The 18,143-nt window shown below is 30.9% G+C and overlaps 1 protein-coding gene across 7 annotated transcripts in view; it reads right to left on the bottom strand.

Annotated features, from left to right (window-relative positions):
* The window catches only part of LOC127737462 (A disintegrin and metalloproteinase with thrombospondin motifs 18-like), a 270,986-nt gene that overhangs the window by 149,848 nt on the left and 102,995 nt on the right, over window positions 1–18,143 (bottom strand). The window contains exon 1 of one of the 7 annotated variants that reach the window (XM_052248173.1): window positions 15,516–15,646. The exons of 5 other annotated variants lie outside the window; for them this stretch is intronic. In XM_052248173.1, the coding sequence (XP_052104133.1) occupies window positions 15,516–15,581 (66 nt within the window). In that variant the 5' untranslated portion in view covers window positions 15,582–15,646. Of the gene's footprint in view, window positions 1–15,515; window positions 15,647–18,143 lie in introns of those variants that run through there. One more of the 7 variants, XM_052248166.1, reaches the window with a different exon arrangement.

Here is an 18,143-nt window from a genome sequence, read left to right as displayed (position 1 = left end):
AAATGACCGTTTCAGACTAAAATGCATTTACTGGTGAATATCAAAAAGTATTTTTGTTGTACAATTTCTTTTGTTTTGAAATTTACGATGAGATATATAACACTGACAAAAGAGACACAATGATTGCAAACTGTTTGTTGTTTTTCAATTAGTGTTTGTTACGTAAAAATACAATTCTTCTGGTTCAGCAAACGCTAATGTTACCTATATTTAGGATTAGTTTTATTTGCAACATATACCTAATTTTTTTAAAGATATCAATACTCAAAAACTATCACATTATCAGGTACCTATCCTTATTTAGGAACCTCATTCTGTTACTTTACTTTATTATATATGAACCTTAAGTTTCATTGTGGAAATTGGGTATTGATGAGGAATCAATAGCTTTCATATTGTAGATACATTCGTCAACTTCCAATATTCTAGTTGTTTTATTTTGGTTTCTTGCTTACTATTTGGTGGCAAACATTTCATTCATGTTAAGAACGTCAACAAAATAGAAAAAAAGTACTGCAAGTATGTTTCGAGAATGGTAAATTTTGGTTTCCACTGAAGAAATATATATAACTATAATAAACTTATAAGTAAGGATATGCAGTCATTTTGATAAATAAAAAAAAAGAAGATGATATCAAGACCCAACAAATAGTATAAGTCAAAGAGAAAATGAAAATCGAAACACTAAAGAAACAAAATAAGAAAAAAAATATTCAACTTTCAAGCAAAAATATTTTTCAGAAGAATTTAAAAGTCAAAGAACTTTTTATTATTGCATAGCAATATAATATTTCCCACAGAAAGTAACCAAAAGTTAGCGTGCAATTAATTCAAATATTATATTGCTATACAATAAAAGGGTTATTGCATGAATATTGGGGAATATTGTCCCTCGTAGAACATATATTGCACTCCCAAGCTCGTGCAATATAAAATTCTACTCGGGACAATATTCCCCAATATTCATGCAATAACCCTATATTACCATAAACAAGTTAATATAGCAAGTGCATCGACAATAAATAAACAAGTGAGAAGGATAATAAAGAAACTGAAGAAGTTTATTTGATTACTATTAATATATCTGTTAATGTCATATTAATTGAACTATTGATAACTTTAAGGTGTTGTCGATTTCAAAACTGATTGCGCATTGAATGAGTAAGTGTTAAGGAATATATAGCAGATACAAACCATAACATAATTTTATACGTTTCTTTGTTTCAGTAACTGCATCAACCGTGGTTCGCAAAATATTGATATTGAAGCTAAATTGAATATAGGAGCAGCTTAGTATTTGGTTGAGTGTGTTTGATAAATGCTTCTTGCGATTTATTCGTATACAATCTCTTACATTTTAATTCACATTGAAACTATGATCTTTTTAAAGTATCAAATATTTTTACCATTTAACTGATAGATCAGATCGATTCCTCAACTTAACTTTGGTTAAACACAAAATTATGTAGTTTTCAATAAAGCAGTAACCCTTGTCACCTTTTATTATGTAACTGAATTAATATGTTTTTTTTTAAATATTTAAATATTTATATCTACAACCATATTTTTCATCTGCCTAGCACAATATGAAAAGGTAAATAATACTAACACTGCATATAACAGACCGACAGAATCAAAAACAAAATTAACTTTAATTTCGTGTGACAGTTAAATAACTGTGCATAATCACAGTCAATAGAAATAGTCCTTTAAACTAATATATAGCATATAATAGCCTTCATTTCTTTACATGCACGATAAAAATCAAAAATCAGATCAACTATCAATAAGTTACTCTAGCTAAATTATTCATTTCAAAACAAATAGGAAGGCTTCTAAAATTAATAAGATAGAAAACGAAGAAGAACAAAAAAAAAACCAAAAAAAACACACCAACAAAAAAGATTGAAGAAGACAATTGAGAAGACGTTGCAGTATATAACTAATAATAAAAATGACACCACATGTTAAGCATGTCAAGCATTCTGATATAAAAAGAAGATGTGGCATGATTGCCAATGAGACAACTCTCCACAATAGACCAACATGACACAGAAATTAACAATTATAGGTCACCGTACGGCCTTCAACAATGAGCAAAGCCCATACCGCATAGTCATCTATAAAAGGCAACGCAATGACAAATGTAAAACAATTCAAACGAGAAAACTAACGGCCTAATTTATGTACAAAATAATGAACGAAAAACAAATATGAAACACAGCAACAAACAACAACCACTGAATTACAGGTTCCTGACTTGTGACAGGCACATACAGAAAGTGGCGGGGTTAAACTAGTTTGAAGGCGTAGTTTGAGGTTGCTTTCAGTAAGGACCATCATAAATAAATTAATTTACTAGTGGAACTGCGTCAACTCAGCCGCTTATGTTTCGATAACATATTCAAGATCGCAATAACAAACACTTTTGCAATTAAAACATAGTTTAGTTGTATCTTGAGTAAACATGTCAAATTAAGAATACTAGGATAAAATGATAACTTGTAAAAAAATGATCCAAATTTCGTCTACCTGAATTTGACGTTCAGTTGCTTAAAGCAGGTGCGCTAACATGTGCTCTATGAAGAGACCAACATCTTAACAGAACAATTACTGAAAACCAACATAATCAGTACACGTACAAAACTACCTTAATGTCTTTGTTGACAAGTGTTATATCCAATTTGCTGCACCACCGTATTATATGATCAAAAGTTAATTTATACAAAATTAAAATGAAATACCAGACATCTAATTTTGAGATCAGCAAGGTATCATTACATGGTTCGGCAAGTATATAGAAACAGAAACACTGATAATGCAGAGATATATAGTTACACAATTTGACAGCTTAACAAATATATTATATCTCAATATATTTGTTCGCCATACACCTTTTTGTGATAAATGGATTCGTGCATAAAGATTTGATGTAAAAGTATATGATATCGTATTAATTAAATGATCGGTACAAACTGATTACAATTTATATATAGTTTGCTTTATACACAGTTTTTTTGTTAATTGTTTTCTGGATTGTTTTTATTTTCTGTTGTCAATGATTTTGTCTGTCTGCGTTCGTCATTTGATTTTTTAAAACATTCCCTTGATTTCGTCTTACTTTTGATAATTCCGTTGGTGAACCTATATGTCTTGTTAGTGACAAAAACGTATTAACAAGACGTTAAAATGTCCAATAGATAATAGAAAACAATACTATTACACAGTAGAAAATTCAATATAAAATCATTAGAACAGAAACTTGATAAATTCGATGTCGATGATCTTAATGTGTAAACTCCAACGATTTATGTTATCTATGGTTTTATCCGCATAAGAATATATGTTTTAGTCATATTGTATGAATAGGAATAAGAAACAAACACTGACACACATACTGTCATAATCATATTACATAGTCTATCAGGGATTTCTATAGGGTTATTTTAGTTAACTGATGATCAGAAAAGCAACCATTTTCCGCGACAAATCAGCATTATTGGAAACAAATCTGATCCTATCTCGTTGAAATCATATTAACAAAATAATTTTAAGTTCAATATTTTGCTTTAATCAAATAATTCCATATGTTAAATTTTCTAACGCGAGTGTCATATCTTTAAATAAAGGCAACAGTAGTATACTGTTCAATCATCACAGAATGGATGACATGATGATATCAAGAATGTACCACCCAGTTATTGCTGCATTGTTGTAATTATACGAATATTTTATGACCATAATTTTATCAGACTGCAAAACGATCATCATGCAAAGTTGACCGTTTGTAACTTTTGCTATTATTTTTCTTTATGCCCTTTTTGGTCAGATAGCTCTTCAAGTATTTATAAATTCAACGTTGCAGAATTGACTGTTGCCGATGAAGGTAATTCCAGGAAGGCGCATAAAATTCATTAAGCGACATTTTTTTTATTATTAATAACTCGTGTCAAGGTCACTGACATAGTTTGTTTACGTTGATATTGATATGAAAAAATTGTTAACTATGATATCTTTAATTAATCAATTTCTTGTGATAAAGCCTTTATCAAGTAAGGTAGACACCTTCCTGTTGTCCAAATTGCAACGAAAATGTATTACTTGTTATCGAGATGTTAATGAAACCAAAGGGATATTCATGCCCATAAGTCAAAATCAAACTGACAATGCCATGACAAAAAACGAAAAACAATAAAAACAGTATACAAAACACAAGACAGAAAACCAAAGACTGAGCAAACCGAACCCCACAAAAACCGATGCTGATTTTAAAGGATACAATTTTAGACTTATTTAATCGGAATCATACAGTGATGCAATTAGTGTTTCTTGAGACATCCTGCAAGAGTATTTAAACCACTGTAGAATGTTGGAATTTTCAACAAAATTTAAGTTTTATATAACATATGATTAATGATTCTGAAATGATTATCTAAATAGTAATTGATTGAAAAGTATATTTAAAAAAATCACGTTTCTTAGACTAAATTCATACTTTAAAAAACATTAAACTATTTCTGCATGAACAAATGGTATGGGATAACACAATTAATTTGTCTTATTTCTTAACATGTTGAAATAATAACTATAGGTTCGTGTTGCTAAGTACCTTTCGCCTTTTTTCTATATATATTAGAAACGGTAATATTGTCTATAAAAATAAGAAGATGTGGTATAACTATCCACCGGCCATCAAGGACAGGGATCTAATCAATTATGGGAGACTGTACGGCCTACAACAATAAACCAAAATTATTTCCAATAGTCAGTAGTAAAAGGTTCCGGCATGAAAAAATGTGAATCAATTCAAAAGAGACACCAACGGACTGATTTATGTAAAAAACCAACAAAAAAAAAAAACGAAAAACAAATCAGGCAAATAGCAACCAACAACAATCCCCTAATCACAGACTCTTGACTTATTTACTTATAATATTATACTTTTACAAAACAGCTAACAACAATACATGTAACCGCAGATTATCAATCAAACATGGCACTAATTAAATCATTACTTATCAAGCGTTGAATATTATATTATAAAAGGGATTGAGCTGTTTGTCTCCTTTTAGATATGACGAAGTTAACATGTGTATGAAAGAGGAGTAGTCGCCAAAGGGCAAAGTATTAACAACTCTTGATTCAAAGACACTACATACGACAGACGTTGAAATGTTAACCTTAAGACACTTATTCAATTATTTCTCATGATATCAAAATTAATAATTTCAAACGCTACTTTCGTACTTCATAGTTTGATTTTCTTTGTGTTTATATCCTTGAAATTTATAATACAAATTATCTGTATAATAGGTCATATTTCTGTATTATGAATTATAACAATTATATAGCCATTGCAGAGTCATAAAGGTTACTGTTAAGTCATGTCGTTATAATTCCTCATCACTACAACAATAACCAAAATGGTATTGAACTACCTACATTTACTGGTTACAGGTTGTACTTGAGTTTTTATGTCCTTACATAAATCGAGCAGGTTTTTATGTGCCAATATCTTTCTTTTCTAATTTTACAAATTCCAATGATGGTATGATTATACTAACAACTGTACTAATTTATACAAGTTTAATTTATGTCGAGACGAAGGAATTCATTATGATTTCGATCAAATGTAATTTCATACGCTTACTTTTTATAACCGTACTCTTCTCCCGAGGCTTATCACATAATTTCAATTACTACGAGCAACATAACAGGTTTCACAAGTGTAGCAGGATCTGCTTTACCATCCTGAACACATGAGATCACCCCAATTTTTGTAGGGTTCGTGTTGCTCAGTTTTTAGTTTGTGTAGTATTTTGACTTGGTTTTTTTGCGTTTTTTGGTCGTACTTTCGTTTCGTGCAGTGACGTTGTCAGGTTTTCGTCTACTTTTGTGTTTTAACTTTAATTATTACTCAACTAAAACAATAACTGCTTAAGTGCCCTGTTGCAGCCATTATGCATACACAAACTCATCAAAGATAACCATTTATGAAACGACACAAAATTCAAAATGACTGACTGTGGCAAGAATCACTCTACTCGAATAAATACTTATTGGTCACAGAAAGTTAACCTCGTAAATTTTAATGTAAATATTTCAGAATTGTTGTTCCTTTTGTATAAACCGCAGCTTTAATATTAATGTTCATTGACAAATCATTTCATAGTGACTGATGTTATGCATAAAGTCCCCGTAATATGCTCTGTAGGCTTAAATATGCACTGTTGCAATTTTAGTTTAAACTAAGCATTGTATATATCATTTTCTTAGTTGGTATATGAAAATCTTTCCTCTGTTTAGTCAATTAATAAGTGTATTAAGTCATATGTGTTTTCATAATGATTTTAATGTCCTTCTGCGTTGTTTTGATTCATTAAAGACATTGTCAGGCCATTATTATAGACCTCGGACATATAACAGAACCATGCTGAAAACATCTAATTATCAATTCTATAGTATATACGTATTTGTTGATATCGAAGAATATCGTAGACACTAGATGATGATACGAAGAGGTCACCTACATACTTGGCATTTCAGAAGAAACAATACAAGCCTTTACGAAATGTCATTATTTCATACAAATAGAGAACTAAGAAATGAATACTTATAAAGAGTTAATAATAAAGAATTGATAATAATAAATCTGAAATTAAGGTGTTACAAATATAATTAGTTTTTCTATATAAATATTAAATCTGCTTTTTCATTGTCCTTTTTATGTACTACGAATAGTTACCTGTATTTACTTTAACGAAATTTGCTTTGATCCTATTTCACTGTTGACTCGATTAAAATGACAGACAGACACTTATTGGTTATAACAGAAATTTAGATGAAATAATTAAAAATCAACAGGTTCTAAGTGTGTGTCATTAAGGAGTATACAATTAGCTATGCGCACAGTTATATAAATGAATACACTGGGTTTAAAACTGAGGTCTGTATATATAACAAATGTAGTATAATTTGCTGCCAACTTTAGAATTTCAAAACGAATTTCATGATATTGTATTCTTTAATATGGAACTATACATTGCTTGCAATTACGTCTGTCTAAATGCTTTTGAAGCTAAAGAACAATAGCATCAGTACACAAAGCATTTAAATTTGACAATATAACCATACAATTAGGTTGGACAATACCCTCATAGAATTAAATAACATATATCAAATTGTCTGAAAAGATCATGCTTAGCAATTGAGTAATTAAAATGCTTATCTGTTGGTCTATATTCTGTTAAGTATGAACATAATATGCAATATCATGAGAGGCCTTGTTATTTACATGTACAAGAGAATTGAGTGTCATGCCCTTGTTAAATTACGCAAAAAAACAACACGTACTGATCAGACGGTCATTGTTATATAAAAATCGCATTTATTATTTCGCTTTGTTGGATATTTTATTTTACACAATGACGGCTTGCATGAAAATTTAATTTCAAAAATGAATAAATCGAGGAAATGAGACTGCATGCTATTCACAGTATCGATGGAAGGATTTGATAACTTCTGAACTAAATATGAGATTATGCAACTTTTGTTTCAATGTTTTGTGTTTCTGCTTTTTTTCTTGAAAAAAAGATCTATGTCGTAATCAGAAATGCAGTCAAAAATTGTAGCTGCCCTATTTTGACAAGAAGACAATTTTTATGTACGCAGTGCCAAAGCGCCAATAAACCCTCAGGGTTTTTTTTTTATTTACGTGCAGGTTTAAGTTTACCGTAGGATAAAAGTTATCTAAAGTAAAACATGACGTTAATATCTGTCTTATTGGAGTAGTGGTTAGTATAGTAGATTATGATAATACTTATAGTAGCTGTTAGAGTGTACATGCAATATCGCTTAGCTCCACGAAACCTCTTTCCATGATTATATGAAACAGGTGCTACCCGATGAGGTATCAAAGATGATAGGTGCAGGACTTTGTTTTCTTTATCATCATATTTGTCGGTAATCGTATGTTTTCGTATGATGTCTTACGAAAAATCCCGAATAAACACGAGAAACCGAAAAGGAAACAGCACACTTCCACTAGGATTAATTATATCTCAATTAAGTACAGATTTAAACAATGATTCTAAATTTATTTCATCAAAATGAATGGCCAACGTTTGCATCACTATCTTCTTATAGATGGGGACAAATCATACTTTATTAAAGATCCTATGATTAAAACAAAATGTTTCCAAAAGCTGAGATCATCCCATTGGACTTGTTTTTCAGTAAAGGGTAAACATGGTATAGAGACTTAATGCACCCCCACTTCCTGCCGACTAGTCCCTTTATGACTGGAAATATAAGCCATTAAATGCCATATAAACTTGGTCATTTATACGCCTTTATACAAGATTCTGATGGATGTTGCTACATAGAAACGGAAAGTTGAACGCTGGAAAGCTGAAATTATCTCTATTGCCATTAAGTTATTTTTCTATCCACCATCTTTGTCAATTTTTAGATGTAAGTGAAAGTAGAAAGCAGACGCTTGCTCATTGTTAAAGGCAATACAGTAACCTACTGTTGTTTACATCCTCGTCCTGTTGTATCTAACGTATCGTTGTATCATTTGAAATCATATCACATAACCTTGTTTTTATAATTAAACATGTTTTACAAATTTTTCTGTAGTGTCTTTATTTTAATTTCAATGATATAGATGCAATCAACATATATCGTTCAGTCATCACGTGCACGCCATTAGAGAATGTTGTCTTTATGGCAAAGTTAAAGGATAATGCTGATTTCTTTGCATTCGTTTTGTGAAGCTCCTACTTTAAAGGTGCATGTAGCTTGTACTGAATTTCGTTTATCAAAGGTTGCCAAATGGCGCAAATACAAAACTTCAATCCTGGTATCTATGATGAGTTTATTTACAACCACTGGGTCAATGCCACTGCTAGTGGAGTTTTTATTCCCCGAGGGTATCACCAGCCCAATAGTCAGCACTTCTGTGTTGTCATGAATTATCATTGATATGGTCATAATTATAAATTAACTGTTTAGAAAAATTTACATTTTTGAAATACTAAGGAGTTTCTACTTCAGGAATAGATTACCTTAGCTGTATTTGGCAAAACGTTTAGGAATTTTTGGTCCTCAATGCTCTTCAACTTCGTACTTTATTTGGCCTTTTAACTTGTTTTGATTCGAGCGTCACTGATGAGTCTTTTGTAGATGAAACGCGCGTTTGGCGTAAATACAAAATTTCAATCCTGGTATATATGATGAGTTCATTGCTACGTACAAGGAGGATATTGAATAAAGGCAATAGTAGTATACCGCTGTTCGAAATTCATAAATCGATTGAGAAAAAAAAATCCGGGTTACAAACTAAATCTGAGGGAAACACATTAAATATAAGAGGAGAACTACGACACAACAGAAACACAACATGGGTTTATTATGGCAAATTAGAAATCATTCCTTCGGAAACTATACGGAGTTTATCCTGCTTTGTTTGACCTTCAAAATGATGTGTCACAGATAACCGTTGACTAAATATGTAACACAATTGCAACCATCTTTACCCTGATTTTGACGTCACCAAATGCGACTTACCATCAAATATTTAATTGCTATGAGCATAAACGAGCACCTTGTTTTATCCCGGTTTCGTTTAGTGACAGCTGACTGTCGTTTTGTCGGTCTTTTACTGGTGTCTCGCCGTTTTTGTTTTTTTTTTTAAATTTTCATTATTGGTATATACACAAATTAGGAAGTGATTTCGTTACTCTTTTATCTAAAGCTTATTTAAATTTACGAATATCTTTAAAGAGAAACTGTAGATAAGTTCACCACAAGTATATACAGAAATCGAATATTGCCACTGTTTGTCTTGTACATGTAGATAAACTGCTAAACAATAATTCTCGTCCGGATCGATTATTGTCTAATCAATCAGGTAAATATATTTGAGTATAAAAAATGGTCATCTATGGATTTCGTCATCGAATAGTCGGGTAGTCAACAAATGACCCCAATAAACATGAAAATCCTATTACTTGTAGCGTAAAATTTTGGAATATCTCACTAAGACAATGATCCAATATCAGAAAATTTTACTTTCCTAAGATTTTGAATTTATTGATTTGACCAATTGCATTCAGCTGTTTTAATTACTGAGCAGAGATTGAACAAATATGAATTGAGCGCCAAAAAAATGTATCAAAAAGGCTATTCAAACAACAAAACTTTTTTATAGGTCAATATGAAAACAATATTAATTTGGCCCAGTAGTTTCAGAGGAGAAGATTTTTGTAAAAGATTACAAAAATTTACGAAAAATTGTGAAAAATTGATTTTAAAGGGCAATTACTCCTTATGGGGTCAATTGACAATATTGGTCATGTTGACTTATTTGTAGACCTTATTTTGCTAAACAATTTTGCTGTTTACAGTTTATCTCTATATATTATAATATTCAAGATAATAAACAAAAACTGCAAAATTTCCTTAAAATTACCAATTCAGGGGCAGCAACCAAAGAACGGGTTGTCTGATGCGTCTGAAAATGTCAGGGCAGATAGATCTTGTGTTGATGAACATTTTTACCTCATGCCAGATTTGCTCTAAATGCTTTAGTTTCAGAGATATAAGCCAAAAACTGCATTTTACCCCAATGTTCTATTTTTAGCCGTGGCGGCCATCTTGGTTGATGGGCGGGATCATCAGATACATTTTTTTTAAACTAGATACCCTAAGGATGATTTAGGCCAAGTTTGGTTTTATTTGGCTTAGTAGTTTCAGAGGAGAAGATTTTTGTAAAAGTAAACGGACGACGACGACAACGACGGACTACGGCCGACGAACGCCAAGTGATTAGAAATGCTCACTTTGCCCTTTTGGGCCAGGTGAGCAAATTAAGAAAAGACGACAATGCCTGGTAGAAAACAGAACCTCCACACGCCATTAAAAAATAGTCTTTCATAGAACTTTAGTTCAACATCTTCAAATATGGTTTTGAAACCATGGCTTAGACTGGAGAAAAGCACTAGGAAACAAGAAAATAACACACCCCTGTATGAGGGAAATTATAAATTGTCCTCTAACTCACATGTTCATATGTCAATCATTTTAATGCATGTTATTATTAAAGTTACTTCCCTTCCTTCGATGTATATATTTCTAAATAAAACACAAAAATGGACTTAAGGTAGATGGGGTGTCTAAATTATAATCCATAGAATTTTTTAATAATTTGCCAAAATGTAGTTTATATCATGCTTTTTTTTTTTTTAAATAATAAAAAGAATGGGTCACGGGCCTTATTTTCACGCTACAGGTTGTGCAAAATTGACAGATTTTTATATAGATTATGCATGGAAAACCCAATTTTCTGACATAAAATGAAAACTACACCATAGAATTTTGAGATAAAATATGAGAAGATAGCTCTAATAGTATGCTTTCAGATAAGAAAAAGAAAAAATGGGGTCACCGGACCCGTTTTCTTGCTACATAATAAAATAGGTAAATTCCTAACACATTCTATTGTAAAAGTAACTTTATGTGAATTATCTGCCCTTACATTTGAGTTGCCTCCCCTTATGTGGCAAAGTTTGAAAAAATAGAATCAAACAAAAGTATTCTTTTTTTTTGTAAAATACAACCATAAATATGATAAAATATGTCATTTTCTATATTGAAATGAAAATTCTTACACATGAATTACCTACTACTCTCAAAATTTGCACCTTTTATTATAGATCTAGACCGATTATTTTCTGGTATTTCAAAATCCAAGATGGAGGAAGACACCCTATCTACCTTAATTATGTGAATGTAAAAAAAATTAATCGTAAACCTATACAGACCCACGTGTACTGACCTTTCTACATGTATAAGTAAACTAAATAACACGAATACAAATAACGGAAAACAAACATTTAGATCATGGCTTTATTATATTCCCTCCTACTAAGATGAACAACAATATTAAAAAAATAGTGTTTACGTCAAAAGAGCGTTTTCTGCCTTTCTCCTTGAAGGCATAGGTAACATTAGCCAATTTGGCACACTTTTTTTTTAATGATTTTGTTTTCAATTCTGTTCAAATTCGTTATTGATTTCTGTTTTAAAATAGTTTGATTCGATCGCAACTAACGAGTATAGAAAAGTTTTTGACGTATTTAATTATCATAGATCGGAAGTAAAATATTATTGTGACAATGATTATTCAATAAAAAGACTGACTTCAAAATTGTCAAAAACAAAAACTTGACATTTTCAAATGCCAAAAAATGAACCGTGTCAAACTTTTAATATGCTGACAATTCAGAAAAAAACCCCGATAACCTTAGTATTTTAACTCGATCAGTGACGTCGGACACGAATTAAACAGTGTGTATACTATTCATATTGAGGTTATATATATGTGTTATGTGTTTTTTCGCATCAAATATGTAAAACATCATACGATTGAAATTTTGAATACTTTATTTACTTTGTTAATTTTTATTTGGACTGTGGAACCACTGTGAAAAATGGTAATTGCTTGTATTTATATATCCGGTGGCAATTTTATCATACCCATTTTAACCGATACAATCTCTAAAATTAGATATGGCAAGTGGTTAGATTAAAAGTATTTGTACATGTTGCTAAACGAAAGAGAAAGTGATTGTTATAGTAATAATCCATGCATATGTTTTATGTTATAATTAATCAATTTTGTTATGAATTAGCCGCAAAATAGTATATACCGACGAAACAAAACTATTGAAGTGTTGAGAGTTCCAACATAAAACATAAGTGCAAATATTCACCTATTGAAATTTATTTCTGTGTGCCTTTGTGATGAAAATGACAATGAAACATAACTTTAATATAATTTTCATTAACAATGTATGATTTACGCTTGCTTAAAAGTGTTTTATTTTCGGATTTTAGATTTTCTATAGATTTATGCAGTGTGGAAAATTAATTGTGAGAATGATATATAACATATAAACGACTATTCTACGTTTAAATGCAAAGTTATATACTAGAACATTTCTGAATTTCTTAATTAGCAATGTGTTCAATCAGATATAATTGTGCGTTGTTTTGAGATATATAAAAAAAATCATCTTAAATTCGTGCAACTGTCTGAACAGAACTTAATTTATCGCAGTGGATAAGTCTGAAAATTGACGGAAAGGCTGGAAATGACTTATTATTTATTGTTTAGTCTTAGGAGCTGTTCAGATCAAAATGACCGTTTCAGATCAAATTTGTTTTACTAATTTATATACTATTTATATCAATTATACTGCAAAGAATATCAACGGTCACAGTAGATATGTACCTCATTGATCATGTTTTCTTACACTTTGAAATATATTTAGATGTACAACGGTTGATGGTGATCATAAATAGTGTGCAAGAAAGCATGAGTTCAGTAGCAACAATAAACAGATAAAGCGCAAAGTACATTGACTTGATTTCAGTATATGCGAGCATTCTTGTTTAACAATATTTAACAGCATTCCTTTACAATTTTGATTGACATTTTTGTGGTTTAATCTTTAAATTTGAGTTTTTAAATGTATCCACTAATCTTTAACTAATTAGAATAATTCAGTTTTTGCATAACAGATTTAAGACTGATATATATCTATCTACCTCCTACAAGTCTGTTATCTCTAAGGCATATCTTTAAAAAATTCAGAGATAAGTTGTGGGTTCTTATTCGTCGTTAAAGTCCGTATGTTGATATCAGAGTGTGTTCAAATGTTGCCGCATGTCCATGGCGTTTGATAAGTTCAACCTTTCGGGAAGCTATTGTTTAGAACATCGTTAATATACTATAATAGCGGTATAGAAATAAGATGATTCTACATCTTAGATATTATTGTTCCTTAAAACTGCAAAATTTATATGATAGTATTCTGTGCAGGGATTAACCAGGGAATGATAAAAAATAGAAATTGAGCGATACAACGGATATAATAGAAGGTTTCAAATGAAATCACAGTTATACATGAAGACATAACAGATACATCTAGTCATAGTTTATTTACGGAAATTCAACTATAACTATTTTTGTTCATGTCTAACACACCTGCGTCGCTGCTATGATAGTGAAATATGGAGATGTTGTATGATTGCAAATGAAAATTCAAAAATTCAAAAAAAAACCGACGACAACCACTGGATCAATGGTTCCCGACTTGGAACAGACACACAACGTAAATGGCAGTGTTCAACATGTTTGCAAGCGCTAAACTCTGCCGACAAAATGGACAGTGGTGTAACAACACCACAGAAGAACAAACTATAAAAATTGATTAAAAAGGGCTGGACTAACCAGATCGGAACTTTGCACAAAACAAATAACAAAAGAACATTGACTCAAACTACCGATCTCAATTCTCCTACTACTATGTGTTGACGTGAATTATCATTGATTAAGTCATAATTATGAATTAATTGTGTAAAATGCTTTAAATTTTTCAAAAAAACTATAGGAATAGATTACCTTAGATGTATTTGGACAAAAACGAAGAATGTTCGGTCGTCTATGCTCCTCAATTTCGTACATCATTAGGCCTTTTTAACTTTTTTTTATTCGAGCGTCACTGATGAGTCGTTTTGTAGTTGAAACTTGCGTCTGGCGTGCAAAATTGCTTGTAATCTTGGTATCTATTATGAGTGTATTCACATTGTTAACGTGAACCCTTTATTGTTAACGCTGGTAATATATATTTAAAAAAAGAAATTTTACATAAGGGAAACTGTTAACTGTGCCTGTAAATGATTTAATATTTTTGATTGCAAACTGCATCTTGTGTCTGCGCGAGACTTAATTAAGCCGTTAACTATTGTTCAAATTTTCGAAATATTCTTGTTGATAGTACTATATTGTGTTCCCTTTGATGAGTGGAAACGTTTATACTAATAACGCATATCTTATAGTTTTAGATCACGTATGCGTTCGTAAAAATGGAATTGTTTTTTTCGATACGAAAGTTTCGGCAATCTATAAGTAAACATGATCTCACAATATCCAATTAGGTATATGCTTACATCAATTTCTATGGATTTGGATTTTTTTATGGGTGTGATTATATCATGTCTTAGCTTTCGTTTGCCTGTTACTGTTACAATACAAGAGCCAGAAAGTAAAAAGTCAAAAGTGATTAACCATTTTTGTTTAAATTGATACAAATCGAAACAAATGGTAATTCTAAGTGGTAAAATCATTTTGTTTATAAAGTTTCACAATGAACTTTAACATACTAGAATATCATTCAGTATGCATTATCCATTGATGAGAAACAAGTATTAACGATAGTTTTACGAATGATTTCTAAGCAAGGTACGTCTAATAAATAAATAAGCAAAAAAAAAAAAAAATAAATAAATAAATAAATAAATAAATAAATAAATAAATAAATCTTTATAGAATTTTAGCTGCCTTCTCCAAAGTTTATATAATTGATATTGAAAATTTTATATGTAAATGATAGAGCAGAATGCAATAAATGATATAGAGAGTTGTTACACAACGAGACGAAACTTACCAAAATTTCGCTGTGGATACATAATAGCATAACGAGAATATTATTTAGTCTTTGTTCTCGAACCATTTTGATGCACTGCCGTTTTGTTTAGTGGTTGAAAGACCAAAGAGACGTATTCCATATATTTTATACCCAGTCGATTGCACAGGAACTTTTCAAGTCAATCATTGCTTCATCTTGATTGGTTGCAATAGAAAAATCAAAAACTGTATCTGAAAAGAAAAGGCGGTATTAAATTTCATAACTTATTAAAAACATCTATTTAATCTTTACGTAACAATTTTAACATATAAGATTGTTTTTTTACAATATATCTTTCAAATATTACTTTTAATAAAACATTTTAATAAAAGCTTTTAATACATCCTATCGATTAAATGAAATTTAGGAGTTTCGAGTTATTTTCTCAAATATTTGATATTTGCATTTATGAATGGATGTATCTTTTATAAAGTTAGTTCAACACGATTAAATTTTGTATAACAAATACATTTTCTAAATTGAAAATGAAATATTGAATTATGTATACTTAAGTGCAATATTAAAACATTCGAAAAACATGTAATGACTGTGGCGGGTACAAAAAAAAATATATATTACAGTATAAAATGACGAACGAACATGTAAAGTAATATCATTTATCGACATCAGTAACAGAAACGCAAAGTATCACATTCCTGATATACATGCTCACCTGTTGCATGTATAGTACATGCTCACCTGTTGCATGTATACGTGATCTCTTAAGGTAACGCTTTACGGTAAATTCACGTATGAATGTGACGTGATATAACAATTTCGAGTTCCTTTTTAAGAACGAGTTTCGTCAATGACGTCAATGAATAATCGGCTCTTGCATTGATGTTATAACAAAACCATTGCGACATTCGAAAAGTATGGTATAATCAGCGGGGATAATGCAAGACGGGACAGTTGTCTATGACAGGTAACGTGAGGGTACCCAATTTGCACCTATTTTGACAGTCCCTCTTACCATTCTGTATTTCGTTGAAGAATAATCCTAATTTGATATACAGTACCAAAAATTAAGTTTTGAATCCACACTTCATCATAGAAAAATGGGTTTGAAATTACCTCGAAGCCATCGAAGATTCTGTATTGAGATGTACTGATTCATTGCACCTATTCTTAACTACATATACGTAAAAATCGAATAACTGTTGTTTTGTTTTATTTCTCAATTGTTTAAAACATTTTGACAATGTTCCATGCATGGATGCATTTTGTATGAAAGGGATGTCTAAGACATATTTCAATTTTTCATTTTTAAAAGTCGATATTTTTATAAGAGACTGGAGATGCCATCTTTTAATAGATAATTTGACCGTTTTATGTATCGTTTAGACTATTTAGATATGTTAAAAGACTTGCATAATGATGAATGATAAAAATGTAAAATGTTTAGTCGGTAAAAAAAGCATATAAGATATTCGTAGCTTTTTATGCAAAATTGTTGCCAATTGTGTACTTTAACGTTATATGTATATTGCAAATATTACCCTTTAAGCGAGTAAGATAAGAACAGCGATCAATTTCACAAAAATGTTACAAGAAGAAAACTACTCGTTACTGGTGTTATGTATTTCTTTATAACTTAGGATCATGTTAAGTAATACGATTTTTGTTAAGAAGCTATTGATATTAAAATGTATGCAAACGAGAAATTATTTCCTGAATATGGCATTCCAAATCCGCAAACCTTAAAGATGCATAAGTTGTGGTAAGGGCTCTAATTAATCCTATAATAGGTCCATTTCTGTGGAACTGTGCTCGTCTCGTGTGCGGCAGGTCGTGGGTTCGACCCCAATCTACGTCAAACCAACAATCTGAAAATTGATATTTGTTTCTTCTCCGGTTAGCACGAGACATATCGGAGTTAGATAAACACTAGCGACTTTGAGTCAATATATTATTTCCCAAAAGAGAGACGCGTATTACCTTTTGAACTAGCATATTAAAAATCCGGCTCAGTGTGACGGTCTACTACAAAGCCGGGTTCACATTCATATCACATTATGGTCTCTGTCTGATATATGCGTGTAATTGTTATTGCGAATGAACGTCATGCAAGAGATCATCAGCCTTGTCATCATCAAGACGAAAAGTGTTTAGGTTGATTTAAAAACATGTTAGTAAGTGAACTAAAACGGTTTTTGTCGAGCATATCAGTAAACTATTACCAATTAGTCTGTTCTGAAAACCAGTGGAAATTAGCTTGTTTAACTGAAATTGGTGGGGAAACTGAATTGATTGTTTGTAGGTCATTAATTATGTATACTTAAGTGCAATATTAAAACATTCGAAAAACATGTAATGACTGTGGCGGGTACAAAAAAAAATATATATTACAGTATAAAATGACGAACGAACATGTAAAGTAATATCATTTATCGACATCAGTAACAGAAACGCAAAGTATCACATTCCTGATATACATGCTCACCTGTTGCATGTATAGTACATGCTCACCTGTTGCATGTATACGTGATCTCTTAAGGTAACGCTTTACGGTAAATTCACGTATGAATGTGACGTGATATAACAATTTCGAGTTCCTTTTTAAGAACGAGTTTCGTCAATGACGTCAATGAATAATCGGCTCTTGCA

Source organism: Mytilus californianus, unplaced genomic scaffold (genome assembly GCF_021869535.1).
Source record: "Mytilus californianus isolate M0D057914Y unplaced genomic scaffold, xbMytCali1.0.p SCAF_4, whole genome shotgun sequence".
In the NCBI taxonomy this organism is placed as follows: domain Eukaryota; kingdom Metazoa; phylum Mollusca; class Bivalvia; order Mytilida; family Mytilidae; genus Mytilus; species Mytilus californianus.
Note: the sequence above shows the minus strand (reverse complement) of the source record. Positions and strands in the feature narration are given on the sequence as shown.